Below are 13,379 nucleotides of genomic sequence, written 5' to 3'. Positions count from 1 at the left end.
TATTGGGCAGAAACACCAAGATCCTGAGAAAATTGGAGGGTATGCAGAACAACCCTGAGCACCACAGGGACTTCTGGTGTGGGAGGCCTTCTCACCTCAGTGACGCAGGACTAAGGCTCTAATCTAAGCAACCTAGCTCTGAGTCTCTGTGTCCTCCCAGCTTCTGGTATCAAAGCTGAAGGCTTCTCAGCTTCCCCCTGCTTTCTTAGACTCCATCTTCCTTGACAGGCCTCTCTGAAGTAGTCTAGCCATTCCTGTGCCCCTCTCTGATCTATACTCCCCTCCCTCCCCAGACACAAAGCCCTGTCAATTTGGCCTCATAAGCTGTGGAGACCCAATTTCTCAAATGTCACATCTCCAGCTGTTAGGAAACGCTACCCAAGCCCACGTAGCACTGGGGCCTGGAGATCTGGGGACAAGATGGTGGGGAAGGCACTGACATTCCTGAGGCCCATACATGCAACAGTATGTGAGTTCCCAGGACTTTGGAAAAGGATACAGAAAGAAGCCCTGGGGATGGAGCAGAGGCTAAGAAGGAACTGAAGGTAAAGGCACAGAACTTTCACAAAGAAAACCACATGCTAGACTCCAACTCTGAGACTTTTATTCTCCTGGAAACAACAGTCTGTGTTGGTGGTACTTGAGGGAGAAAAAAATATGTATGCTCACTTCCGTCGAAGTAGACGTGAGTATTTATGCACGGCATCTACAAAGGCCCCTACGTGTTCTGGGTCCATGTCAGGGTAAAGTCCATGGCCCAGGTTGGCAATGTAGCGCTGTGGCCCAAAGTCATCCAGCATCTGCTGCACCAGCCGCCCAATCTCCTCCTGGGGGACCGACAGGGCATTTGCTACAGGGAAGGCCAGCAAACCTCTGTCCTCCCGGAAAACACAACAACAAGAAATTCCTGCCTTCCTAAAGTTCACATGGTGTGTATGGGGTGGAGGGGAGAGGCAGACATAAAAACACGCAATAATACAACCATATCTACAGCCATGGAGCACAGAGACAAACTCACAGACATACATAGGGACCCTGGTTGTTACCTCAGATGCATATAGGGCACAGGGGTCCAGGTTGCCCTGCAATGTCACGTTCTTCCCCACACGCTCCCTGGAAGCAGAGTTGGTGCTACGTTCTAGTGATTGCACATAAGGCAGCTGCACCCCCCTCTACCTCATCCTCCATCATTTACCTGGCTTTCTCTGGGGTCACTGTCCAATCAAGCCCAACCACCTCGTAGCCAGCCTGAGCCAGTTCCTCCAGAGCAAAATGTCCATCCTTAGCAAAGACAATCTGGGGGAAAGAAAGGGCAGATTCCTGAGGCTACAGAAGGCCTTTGCTCTGCCTACTAACCCTACTATCTTAGCTGTACCTCTGCTGCCCTTCAGTGGTCACTTCATTCCATGCAGGACTTACCTGAAAGTTCCAGTCACACCTTCTTCACTCATCCTATCCCCATTCTTACCATGGGCACTGGTGCCAGGCCTGCCTCCTGCAGCCTGGCCTTTACTCGCTTGGCCACTTCACGGATGTAGGGCAGTGCAAACTTATTGAAGAGCTGAGGGCCAAGGTGCCCTGCATGGGACTCAAAGAGCTGCAATGCCTACAGTTAGGTGGTGGTGAAGAGAAACATTTAACACAGAGAAAGGAAGTATCTCAGGCCCATACACAGAATGTGCCTCAATTTTCCCCAAGTGACTTCAACTCTTGATACTGCCTAAGCCTATAAACTTACTTTCAGTCAAAAAGTTTTGTCTTTTCCTCCAGATCCCAGGGCTAGCTTTGGTCTTTGAACACACAAAACATTAAGCCCCACTGCCAGTGTCAGGGTGGACTGAGCTGCTCCAGCCAGATCACTGCAAGCCAAACTTCTTTCATGCCTGTCATTAAGATATCTACCCTCTCAGGCATAGGGAACTATGTTGCTTTTGGTCCTTATAGACTAAACCCCAGCCTATCTGTCTCTCCATCAGAACCCACCTGGGCACCAGCAGCCACTTGTCCCACCAGATATGGTACCAGAGCATCAGTAAGGATGCGAAGCAGCCGGTGACTGGCCTTCGGTCTCTGGTAAAGCCAGCGCTTGGCCTGAGCCATGGTGCTTGAGCCACCACCCTCGATCATGTATGTCATCAGAGTCCACTGCAAAAGGATATAAAGAAAATGTCACAAGTGTAAAAGTCTGACATTTCCTTCCCTTGTCTACACCAGACCTGCCAGAGTGATTTCCCTATGCCCAAGTACCTGCCCCGTTCCACATTACCGGGGCACCAGCAAAGCCAATCAGCGGCACACGTCCAGCCAGCCGTTCTCGAGTGAGGGTGATGGCCTGGAATACATAGGCCAGCTCAGAGGCCACTGTTGCTGGATCCCGGAGGCGCTCTAAATCCTGCTCTTCTCTTAACGGCTCTGGGAAGCTGGGACCTTTGCCAGGCACCATGGTCACCTCCATGCCCAGTGCCTGGAGGAGGAGAAAACATCTGTGTTCCCAACCTGTGACTCCAGGAGAAAAGGCTCTGTTCAGCCCATAGCAGGAAAGAGGAAAAGGAGAGTAAAGCTCAGCCAAACTCCATCTCTTCCAGCCTAAGTTTTTCCCACTGTCCAGTGAGGATAAGTGTCCATCTCGAGCCTGACTCTATTCCATTTTTCATCCATTCCAGAATCAGGTTTGAGCAGGTACCTGGGGGACAACAAGGATGTCGGAGAAGATGATGGCAGCATCCAGAGAGAAGCGACGCAGTGGCTATAGGGAATAAAAGACAGGTTGTTAGATGGCGAGCTGAGGGCATAAATCCCTCCCCTCTTCTGTGGACTCCCTCACCTGCAGAGTCAGTTCACAGCAGGCCTCTGGGGATCGACAGGTACTGAAAAAGTCCTGGGCAGCCCGAGCTTCCCTAAACTCTTTAGACAGGAGAGAAAAGGCAGGGCTCGGCCTTGAGGAACTTCTTTAGCTCTCCCCTGCACCTCAAAACCTTTTTGCCCTCCACCGTTTTATCTAGACTCCCTGGCCCTGACCCTGACCTGGTAAGTAGCGGCCTGCCTGCCGCATGCACCAAACTGGAGTATAGTCTGTGTCTTCTCCCCAGGCTGCTCGAAGGAATGTGTCATTCTTCAGCTCTGGAAAGCCCTGGGGTCTGGAGATGGGGGTTGCAGGTGGGAGGTAGGTGTCAGTAAGCTAGGCTGAAGGTTGGGGAAAGCTCAGGTTCCTAGGGCGGATTCAGTCCAGCACCGTTATCTGCCTCCTCCAGACCAGCTCCCACGCTGTGGCTCCCGGCCCATTTCGCCTCCTCTCTGCCTATCTGGTGCACACGACTACAAGGGCCCGCGCTAGGGCCTCTACCCTACACACAGTCCCAGCTTCCTCAAAGCCACTGGAAAGACTGGCGGAGGGGGGCCGAGGAAAGCCCAAAAGGATAGTTGGAGGGTCTCTGGGTCAGGAAATCACAGGAACGGGGGAGTGTAAATGGGCTGGTTCCAGGTCTGGGCGTTAGTACAAGCAGGGCTCAGAGCTGACGGTCCGGAAATAGGGGTCCTGAGGATTAGAAAGTCCTAGGACCATCCCCTAAATGAACGTCTGGGGGACGCAGTGCTGCTAGGCGGACCCTGGGATGGTCTCAGGAATCCATGAATGGAGGATTTTCGGGATTCCAGACTCCGGAGTTCTGGTTGGAGACTCTACAGGGGGTAAGTGGGCATAGGGATAGATCCTTCAGCTGGAACACCCAGGTCAGAAGCCATGCTGGCCGGGCCGCGCGTGGTGCAGAGAACTTACCCCAACCCGTTCGCCTCCATGGTAAGATGTCTGTAACTTCGAGCCAGTACCACTTTAACCTGCTGAGCCTGCCCCACCCCAAGCTCCGCCCTTTCCTGAACTGAGCCCAGGTGGAGGCCATATTGGAAGTCACATGATCGGATTATGTAGCTACCGCTACCCGGCAGCCCCGGCTGCAGCTAGTGGGACTCCCTGCCTCACTTAACCGTAAAGTCTAGTGTAGCGACGGCAGAAAAAAAAAGAAAAAACCTTCCCTCGAAATTACACTTCACCATGGTTTGGGGAATTTTCCCTTCTCTGATCGACTAGGAATCCCAAAGGCTCAGCCCAAGTCTCACTTTCACTCTCACTGTCCATGATTCATTCTAACAATCTGATGCCTGGCCGAGCCAGGCATATAGTGGATTAGGGAACCAAACTATACAGGAAACTGAAATCATCAAATATTTGTATTACCCACTAAGAGCCGATAATAGGTACAAAAGTTACAGTGGTGAACAAGATAGCCCCTTCCTTTAAGGAGCTACAGACTGATGGGGAAAAAGAAAAATCAACAATCACAATAATAAATGGTTTAAGAGGAAAAAGCCAGAAGCAAGTAGCAAGTGCTCCTTGCTTACTTGGGGGAAAGCAATGAGGAGAGTCTCAAGCAAAGAACAGCATGTGTAAAGCCAAGAGGAAAAGAGCAAATGGCTATTTTATGAAAACCAGGAGGCTAATCTGGTGGTATTAAAGAGGCTGGGAATGTCTACAGAGTTCAGGCCATGCAGGCTCTTTGTGATGTGCATTTGTTCACTCTATCCTGTAGTAGCGCCATAACACACAAAAATAGCTTGAAGAGAAGGAAAGAAGCACTGTGCTCCCAATTTTCTAGTGAGAAAAAAATGGAAAACTCAAAATTACATGAGATCATTTATTATTAATTTCTTGACAATATCAATTACATGAAAACAGAGTTTCCACTAACGTGTGCATCAACAGCTGACTAGATAAACAAAATATTGTATATACATACAATAATATTATTTGGCCATAAAAAAATTTAAATTCTGATACATGCTACAAATTTTTGCAACATTATTCTGAATGAAATAAGACACACAAAAGAACAAATATTGTAAGGCTCCACTCACATGAAATATCTAAACTAGGCAAATTTATAGAGGCAGACAGTAGATTACAGTTTGTTTACCAATGGCGGGGGAGGAAGCAATGAGGAGTTAATTGCTTAGAGAGTACAGAGTTTCTGTTTGGGGTAATGAAGAAGTTTTGAAAATAGACCATCGTGCACTTAAAATTTATTAAAATGGCAAATTTGGTTATATGCATTTTACCACAATTTTAAAAAATTAATGTAATAGGGGCCCTGGCCAGGTACCTTAATTGGTTAAAGTATCTCATCTCAATATGCCAGGGTTGTGAGTTTGATCCTCAGTCAGGGCACATCAAACATATAATAAGCAACCAATGAGTGCCGAAGTAAGTGGAACAACAAATCAATGTCTCTGTCTCTCTCTTTCTCTCCCCCCTCTAGAATCAATGAATCAATAAAAATTTTAATTAATGTAACATATCAGAAACCATTGAACTGTACAGTTTAAGTGGGTGAATTGAATGGTATGTGAATTATATTTAAATAAAATCTTTTTTAAATGGGAGAAAGGGACAGTTTCCTTTTCTTCTATGATTGTGCTTCACCAACAGCTCCTGTCCATCTTTTTTGCCTCCTCCCTTCCCATATAGGCTTTTCCTCTCATTTGGTTCAGAATTACTGGGAAAAACTGGATAATGATCACTAGTATCCTGGGATTTGGATTAACAACCAGGATCAAGCCTGAGTGACTGAAGACTCCTGTCAGTGTCAGGGCTGGGGAGGTTATTCTCCCAAACATTTTAGTCATACTGTCTCTAGGATAGGGAGCCCAAGAGGATGTCCAGAAACTTTTTAAAGAGTCTTCTGGTTATATAACAGTATGACTTGTTGCTCAGAAGGCAAAACAGGAGGCCAGAGCACCAGAAAAATGGGGGTTGCAATGATCCAGGCTGGATAGGATGGTGGCTTGAATAAGGGTGGTGGCAGTGGAGATAAAATGGTAGTAGAAATAGGAATAGCGAAGGCGAGGTTGATCAGGTAAAAACTACCGAACTTGGGTCTGTTTGGCTGAGTGGGAGGTAACATGTTTGAGGATCCGTGGACAGAGGGCAATACAGCGGCAGGTGCGCTTAGTCCAGAACTTACGGCGAAGGCTGGCCGAAGGCGGGGCAGAGCTCGGTGGGAAGCTCTGTCAGCCTTCGCGGCCGCTGCTCTTAGAGCCGGGTCGCCCCTTGGCTACCCTCTGCCAACTCGCCATGGCGGGCCCGGGCCCGGGCGCGGCGCTAGAGACCCCACGGCAGCTGCTGGGTCGAGTACGCTTCCTGGCGGAGGCAGCCCGGAGCCTCCGCGCCGGACGGCCGCTCCCGGCGGCGCTGGCTTTCGTGCCGCGCGAGGTGCTCTACAAGCTTTACAAGGACCCGGCGGGACCGTCGCGTGTGTTGCTGCCGGTGTGGGAGGCGGAGGGCCTCGGGCTGCGAGTGGGAGCTGCGAGCCCGGCCCCCGGTACCGGCTTCGGGCCCCTACTCGCTGCCTTCAACAGCATCGAGCTCCGGCGCGGCTCCTGCGTGCGCACCACCGGCGAGGAGCTGTGCAATGGCCAAGGGCTCTGGGTGAAGCTGACCAAGGTGCGCCCTGGCTTGCCCTGGGACCGCAAGACCCCTGGGGCCTGGGAAGCCGCCGGCTGTTCCCCTCCCTCCCCGTATTGAGGTGCCATTTCATTCAGTGCCCTTTGCCTTGGGCTGGGCAGGGCGGACACGGACAGTTCCCGGACACCTGCCCTCATCTGACGTATCCCTGCAGGAACAACTGGCAGAGCACCTGGGCGACTGCGGGATGGAGGAAGGCTGGCTGCTGGTGTGCCGCCCGGCAGAAGGCGGGGCCCGCCTCGTACCCATCGACACACCCGACCACCTCCAGCGGCAGCAGCAGCTCTTCGGAGTGGACTACCGCCCGCTGCTCAGGTCTTGTACTTGGAGGGGCGGGGCCCCCCTGGGTTGGAAAGTGGTCTGGCACCGCGGGTTAGATGGGGTACAGGGGGAAAGCAGAGTTAAGAGCAGGAAGGGGCGGGGCCTGAAGGAGCTGGGGTGGGGCTTCTAGTGGTGTAGTTTGGAGGAGACGGAGCTTTGGGTAAGGCTCCAGGCTTTGGGCTGATTGTCCTGCTACGTACTGATGTCTCCCCCATTCCACCCCCGCCCCCACACTCTCCATCCACAGGTGGGAACAGGTGGTAGACCTTACATACTCATATCGCCTCGGATCGAGGCCTCAGCCGGCCGAGGCGTACACGGAAGCTGTACAAAGGCTACTGTGAGTGAGCTTGGGTGGGATGGGGAGGAAGGAGCTCCAGGTCTGGGCCCGACCTAATTAGGGACTTGGGGTTGCTTAGCTATGTGCCCCCGACGTGGACCTACGAGTGCGACGAGGACCTGATCCATTTCTTGTACGACCACCTGGGCAAGGAGGATGAGAACCTGGGTAGCGTGAAGCAGTATGTGGAGAGCATAGACGTTTCCTCTTACACGGTGGGTGCTGGGACTCCTCCCACCCCAAGCAAGAGGCAGTCACATCTTGCTAGATCCAGAACCCTTACCTCTAGATAGGGGCTAAACCTGAATCCCCATAGGCTAGACTCAATCCAGCCCCTCCATCTTGGAAATCCTATAGAAACCCTTAGACAATTCTACCCATTTAACCCAGATCCATTGTTTTCTCTCTCGTGCTCTCTGATCCAAAGCACACTCCCAGTGCAGGGAATGGGAGGGACATGTGAACACTGATTCCACCTCTCTGCCCCTCCCCAGGAGGAGTTCAATGTGTCCTGCCTGACAGACAGCAATGCAGACACCTACTGGGAGAGTGATGGGTCCCAGTGCCAACACTGGGTGCGGCTTACCATGAAGAAGGGCACCATCGTCAAGTGAGTGGGCTCCAAGAAGGACAGGTGGGTGAGCCATGTGTCTGTGAGTATACAGAGACCCATGTGCTTACTCCACCCACTAGGAAGCTGCTGATCACGGTTGATACCACCGATGACAACTTTATGCCTAAGCGGGTGGTGGTCTATGGAGGTGAAGGGGACAACCTGAAGAAGCTGAGTGACGTGAGCGTTGACGAGTGAGCAAGCTAGCCTGGGTGGGAGGTGGGGCAATGGGGACTGGCCTAGCAATGGGGACTGACCTGGCTTGGAAGGTTGGGTGAGACCCCAACTATCCCTGAAGGCAAGGGGTAGCCAAAGTGCCTCATGTCTGTCTCCTCAGGACCCTGATTGGGGATGTCTGTGTTCTGGAGGACATGACTGTCCACCTCCCAATCATTGAGATCCGCATCGTCGAATGCCGAGGTGGGGTTTAAGGCTATAAGGGGGGAAGGCAGCCCCAATGTGTAGATGAGGGCTAGCTGGCAGAGAGCGTGGAGAAAAGGGGATGGGCTTGGGGTTGAGATGAAATTGATAGCTGAACTAACTCCAGGATTTAAACCTTTGGGGCCTTGAGCCAGGTGGAAACTACCAGGTATAGACCTGCCTTAAAAGCCATAGAGATTTTTAGGCTCACCTGGAAGAGGAACTGAGTTGGGACCCTCAGGCATTACAGCAATTATAGTGGTGGATGGAAGAACCAGCAAAGAATATAGTAATCAGAAATAGGTGAGTAGAAGGGGATCTCAAAGGTCCCAAGTGTCTAGGAACAAAAGGCTGAGCATTGAGGAGACATTCTCAGGTCTGAGGGCCAAGGAGGCAACAGGCATAGTAAGTGCCTCACTCTGACTTCTTCCCCCAGATGATGGGATTGATGTGCGTCTTCGAGGGGTCAAGATCAAGTCGTCTAGACAGCGGGAGCTAGGGTTGAATGCAGACCTCTTCCAGCCCACCAGCCTGGTGCGATATCCACGCCTAGAAGGCACTGACCCAGAAGTACTATACCGCAGAGCTGTTCTCCTGCAGAGGTAGCTGTGGTCCAGGACTTGCTGGTTTTCCCTTGCCCTGGTCCTGAGCCTTGTATGTGTATGTGAAGGAGGTCCCCAAGGTCTTACACTGTAAGCTGTTCAACTTAAAGTGTCAGAGCATCCCCTGGGCCCTGGCTGCTTCTGTATCTGTGTGTTGGGGATTGAGGGGGTCATACATCCATGCCAAACTCTTTAGCTGCAGTTAACTTTTACCCACCTACCCCAGATTCATAAAGATCCTGGACAGCGTCCTACACCACCTGGTACCTGCCTGGGATCACACACTGGGCACTTTCAGTGAGATTAAGGTAAGTCTGGTCCATCCAGTGCTGGTCCTGGCAGTGGGCTCCCCCTTTCTGCTCATGCGATTGTTCACTCTTCAGCAGAGAGTTCTTAAAACCTACTCTAGGCCTGGACCTTTGCTGGGCTCTGGGTACATCAGAAGAAAGCCAGACACAAAGAGTCAGAATCTAGTCTTTGGGGTGCTATTCCTCAGATAGTGTGTGAAATACACAAGGTCTGGGGTAGGAAAGATGACAACACGGATAGGACAAGTTGCATAAAAGTACATACTGGGAGTTGCTAGTAACTAGATGATGTGAGGGAGGCATACTAGCAGCATATAGATGATGTGATTATGGAATGGGGATGAGGCTGAGAGGGGGCTGGCAGGAAGCAGACCCTGGTAGCAGAGGACACTGTGGGCCAGGCTGTGAAGCAGGGACTTTGTCCCAGGTCAGTGGATACTTGGAAAGATTTTAAGTAAGGCAATGACAAAGTTGGATATTTTTGTTTTAGAAAGCTCCCCCTGGTGGCTGAACTAAGGAAGGGACTGGAAGCAGGGACAGGGATGGACTAGGCTTGGACTGGAACTGTGGAATTGAGCCCAGGCACAGAGGAAGCTTCTAGGGTCTGGACAAAGGCTGACTGCCTGCCAGTCCTATTCTGGGCATCCTTTCTCACCAGCAAGTGAAGCAGTTCCTGCTGCTGTCGCACCAGCGGCCAGGCCTAGTGACCCAGTGCCTACGTGATTCAGAGAGCAGCAAGCCCAGTTTTATGCCACGTCTGTACATCAACCGGCGCCTTGCAATGGAACACCGTGCCTGCCCCTTAAAGGACCCTACCTGCAAGAACGCTGTCTTCACCCAGGTCTGGACTACCTGGGGTCGTACTGAGGGAGGGTCAGTAAGGGGCGTAGGAGGCTGGGCCAAAAGGGGCCTAAGCAAGGTCTTTGGGCAAGAGTGAGTCCAGGTCTTTACACAGACTTTTCTACAGCTCGCTCTTTGCCCTGCCCCAGGTTTATGAAGGCCTCAAGCCCTCTGACAAGTATGAAAAGCCCCTGGACTACAGGTACGGCATGAGGATAAGGAATGTTCTCAGAGCAGACATGTACACATATACACCCACACACATGGCACCCTCGTCATTACCTCTCTGTAGCCCTACTCCTGGCTGGTGTCTGGGGCTGGTGAATTGTCCTGAGCGCTGGGCCAGTATGATGACAGAGGTCCACCTCTATTTACAGGTGGCCCATGCGCTATGACCAGTGGTGGGAGTGTAAATTCATTGCAGAAGGCATTATTGACCAAGGTAAGGCCCTGAAGGAGTGGTAGAGGCTTCTCAGGTTACCGCTAACTAAGATGGGGGACCTGTTGTATAACCCCATTTTGTGGGCTGGAGCTCTTGATTGCCCCAGCTGAGGCGATATCGCTGTCATTTCAGGGGGTGGTTTCCGGGATAGCCTGGCAGACATGTCAGAAGAGCTGTGTCCTAGCTCGGCAGACACCCCTGTGCCTCTGCCCTTCTTTGTACGCACAGCCAACCAGGTAATTTCCCACTCCTGCCTCCCAAGCTGTTTCTGCTGTTTTGTCTCTGTTTTGTACCAGGCTAAGCTAGAGAGGGGGCAAAAGGGGATCTGAGTTGCTCTGGGCAGACAGGGAAGGGGGAGCCATACATTCAAAGGGATCATTCAGGCCTCCCAGTGGAAGGTGTTCAGGGAAGTCTTTGGGGAATCTCAAGCAACAAAGCAGGTCCATCCCATGCCACACTGACAGCTCTGTCTCGGGGGCAGGGCAATGGCACAGGTGAGGCCCGAGACATGTATGTACCCAACCCCTCCTGCCGAGACTTTGCCAAGTATGAGTGGATTGGCCAGCTGATGGGGGCTGCCCTTCGGGGTAAGGAGTTCCTGGTGAGTAGCCTAATCTGTACTCTATCAGATCAGCCCTGGGTTCTGGAAGGAAGAAGGCCCAGCCAAACCTGGGCAGCTCAGGATGAGAAGACATTAGTGAACATCTGTCCCACAGGTCCTGGCTCTGCCTGGTTTCGTGTGGAAGCAGCTATCTGGTGAGGAGGTGAGCTGGAGCAAGGACTTCCCAGCTGTGGACTCCGTGCTGGTGAGTACGGCTTGGCGCGCGTGTTCTCTCTGCCCAGCCTCTGAAGGTGGCTGTTGCCCAGGGCTCTCCTGAACCTTCTCTTCCCACATGCATGCTCCCTCTTCAATCCCATCTACTCCCTTGGTTTCACTACTACCCAAGTTTTGGTGGCTCCTAAGTCTTTACCTCCAGCCCCAGCCTTTCTTTGAAGCCTGGAGCCATATATGCCTCTGCCTCGCTATCTGCCCCATGATGGCACCTCAAGTTCATCACTCACCTCCCCTCCCCAGTCTACTGCTCTTGACAACCCCCTGTCTCAGAATGCACTGCCACCCACACTTGTCCCTGCCAAGGCCCTGAGGCCCATTCTTCACTCCTCCTTCTTCCTCACCTCCCTCATTCTATCACGTCTCCTTCTGGAATCTCTACTTTTCCCATCTCACTACTATAGCCCTGGTTCAGATCACCTTCCTTTCTGACCCAACTACTAACTACAGAAGCTAGTGTCCCTATCTTTTCTTACCCATCTGATCTCTAGCAGCCAGAGTAATTCATTTCATACTCCTAATTTAACCCTTCAGTGGCTCTGCCTTGGGCTTAGGATAAAATGCAAAATCCAGAAAGGCCTACATGACCCACATCTGTGTGGCCACTTGGTTCACATTCAGGTTCCAGCTAAACAGATTCCTTAGGCCTCTTGTTCTTTCCACCTTTCCCAATATTCTCTCCTGAGTTCCTTATGGCCCAACCAACTCCCAGCCATCATTTGGGTCTCAGCATAGATGCCATTTCCTCCAGGACGCCTTCCCTGGCCTCCAAGCTTGATCCCGTGTTGTCTTGATGCCTTCATAGCCCTTGTAGTGATCCCCTCACTTCCCTCATGGCCTTGCATGAGGACTTCCTTGCCTGGCTGGCTGTCCTGCTTCCCTGTGAGTATCATGAGGAAAAACAAGGACTGTTTCCACAATGAAAAACTGACCTTCCTGCCTCTCCCTAACCCCTAGGTGAAGCTCCTGGAAGTGATGGAAGGAATGGACAAGGAGACATTTGAGTTCAAATTTGGGAAGGAGCTAACATTCACCACTGTACTGAGTGACCAACAGATGGTAGAACTGATCCCCGGGGGTGCAGGCATTGTGGTGGAATATGAGGATCGTTCCCGTTTCATCCAGCTGGTGCAGAAGGCACGGCTGGAGGAGAGCAAGGAGCAGGTACTGCCCGGAGGCCAGAAGGACAGAGAGTTTTGGACAACTTCTAGCAGCCAGAGCCCAGCCTGATAGGCCACCAGTACCAAAGCCCAAGAACTCCGGCCCCACCATCCCTCTGCTTCACATTCCTGCTAATCAACAGAGCACAAAGATACCCCCAGCAAAGCCCACGTGCCCCACTTTCTCCATGAGTGGAGGCCAAGTGGCCCCACCACACACTGAGCTGGGAGTTGTGCCCTTTTCCCCAGCCAGGCCTTTTCCCTCCTCCCCAGGTGGCAGCCATGCAGACAGGTCTGCTGAAGGTGGTGCCGCAGGCTGTGCTGGACCTGCTGACCTGGCAAGAGTTAGAGAAGAAGGTGTGCGGGGACCCGGAGGTCACTGTGGATGCTCTGCGCAAGCTCAGTGAGTGTGGGGCTGGGCAGGGCAGGGCAGGACCAGGGTAGAGCTTAAGGACTGTGTCTGTCAGGACACAAGAATGAATTCTGGCTTTGTCACCACCAGCCCGGTTTGAGGACTTCGAGCCATCGGACACACGGGTGCAGTATTTCTGGGAGGCTCTGAACAACTTCACCAATGGTCAGTGGTAGAGGGCAGAGTAATACCTGGGTTGGACTCCACTTGTGGAACACAGCCAGGCTGGAAGTGCGGACACTGATTTCCTTTCCATCCAGAGGACCGGAGTCGCTTCCTGCGCTTTGTCACAGGCCGCAGCCGTTTACCTGCACGGATCTACATCTACCCAGACAAGCTAGGGTGAGTGCGGAGGCCAGGTCCAAAGGGGGCAAGGTCCAAAGGGGCTGTGGCTGGCCTCCTTCCGAGCCCCACACACAACATAAATGTCAGACCCCTGGCCTGAGCCCCTATAATTCTCTCTGACCTGTGGCCCCTCTACACCTCCAGCTGCGAGACCACAGACGCATTGCCCGAGTCTTCCACCTGCTCCAGCACCCTCTTCCTACCGCACTATGCCAGGTGGGTTTCCTAGG

At 52.3% G+C, this 13,379-nt stretch overlaps 2 protein-coding genes across 2 annotated transcripts; one reads left to right on the top strand and one right to left on the bottom strand.

Moving 5' to 3' along the window:
- Positions 1–582: 582 nt before the first annotated feature.
- On the bottom strand, positions 583–3,858 carry UROD (uroporphyrinogen decarboxylase). The gene is made up of 10 exons (XM_090269345.1): positions 3,776–3,858; positions 3,025–3,137; positions 2,825–2,904; positions 2,684–2,746; positions 2,267–2,464; positions 1,984–2,145; positions 1,469–1,606; positions 1,196–1,296; positions 1,047–1,113; positions 583–827 (listed from the first exon to the last, which is right to left on the bottom strand). The coding sequence occupies exons 1-10, from the start codon at positions 3,793–3,795 to the stop codon at positions 666–668; spliced, it is 1,104 nt and encodes a 367-aa protein (XP_090125471.1). The 5' UTR covers positions 3,796–3,858; the 3' UTR covers positions 583–665.
- Positions 3,859–6,057: 2,199 nt separating this feature from the next.
- Positions 6,058–13,177, top strand: HECTD3 (HECT domain E3 ubiquitin protein ligase 3). Its single transcript, XM_090269343.1, has 19 exons — positions 6,058–6,493; positions 6,669–6,829; positions 7,083–7,175; positions 7,255–7,390; positions 7,670–7,785; positions 7,869–7,982; positions 8,126–8,208; positions 8,645–8,810; positions 9,037–9,118; positions 9,777–9,959; positions 10,108–10,160; positions 10,336–10,400; positions 10,533–10,636; positions 10,882–11,001; positions 11,117–11,206; positions 12,190–12,396; positions 12,666–12,795; positions 12,895–12,969; positions 13,065–13,177. The coding sequence occupies exons 1-19, from the start codon at positions 6,125–6,127 to the stop codon at positions 13,148–13,150; spliced, it is 2,433 nt and encodes an 810-aa protein (XP_090125469.1). The 5' UTR covers positions 6,058–6,124; the 3' UTR covers positions 13,151–13,177.
- The last annotated feature ends 202 nt before the right edge of the window (positions 13,178–13,379 follow it).

This window comes from Furipterus horrens, unplaced genomic scaffold (assembly GCF_987537825.1).
Source record: "Furipterus horrens unplaced genomic scaffold, mFurHor1.1.pri manual_scaffold_3, whole genome shotgun sequence".
Lineage (NCBI taxonomy): Eukaryota > Metazoa > Chordata > Mammalia > Chiroptera > Furipteridae > Furipterus > Furipterus horrens.
Note: the sequence above shows the minus strand (reverse complement) of the source record. Positions and strands in the feature narration are given on the sequence as shown.

Excerpts from the sequence above, each read along its gene's own strand:
- UROD (XM_090269345.1), bottom strand. The coding sequence starts at position 3,795 with ATGGAGGCGAACGGGTTGGG. Across the intron at positions 2,146-2,266 it reads TTGGCTTTGCTGGTGCCCCG|TGGACTCTGATGACATACAT; the intron begins GTAATGTGGAAC and ends ATCCTTTTGCAG. Across the intron at positions 1,607-1,983 it reads AAGTGGCTGCTGGTGCCCAG|GCATTGCAGCTCTTTGAGTC; the intron begins GTGGGTTCTGAT and ends ACCTAACTGTAG.
- HECTD3 (XM_090269343.1), top strand. The coding sequence starts at position 6,125 with ATGGCGGGCCCGGGCCCGGGCGCGGCGCTAGAGACCCCACGGCAGCTG. Across the intron at positions 6,494-6,668 it reads TCTGGGTGAAGCTGACCAAG|GAACAACTGGCAGAGCACCT; the intron begins GTGCGCCCTGGC and ends GTATCCCTGCAG. Across the intron at positions 12,796-12,894 it reads GGATGCTCTGCGCAAGCTCA|CCCGGTTTGAGGACTTCGAG; the intron begins GTGAGTGTGGGG and ends TGTCACCACCAG.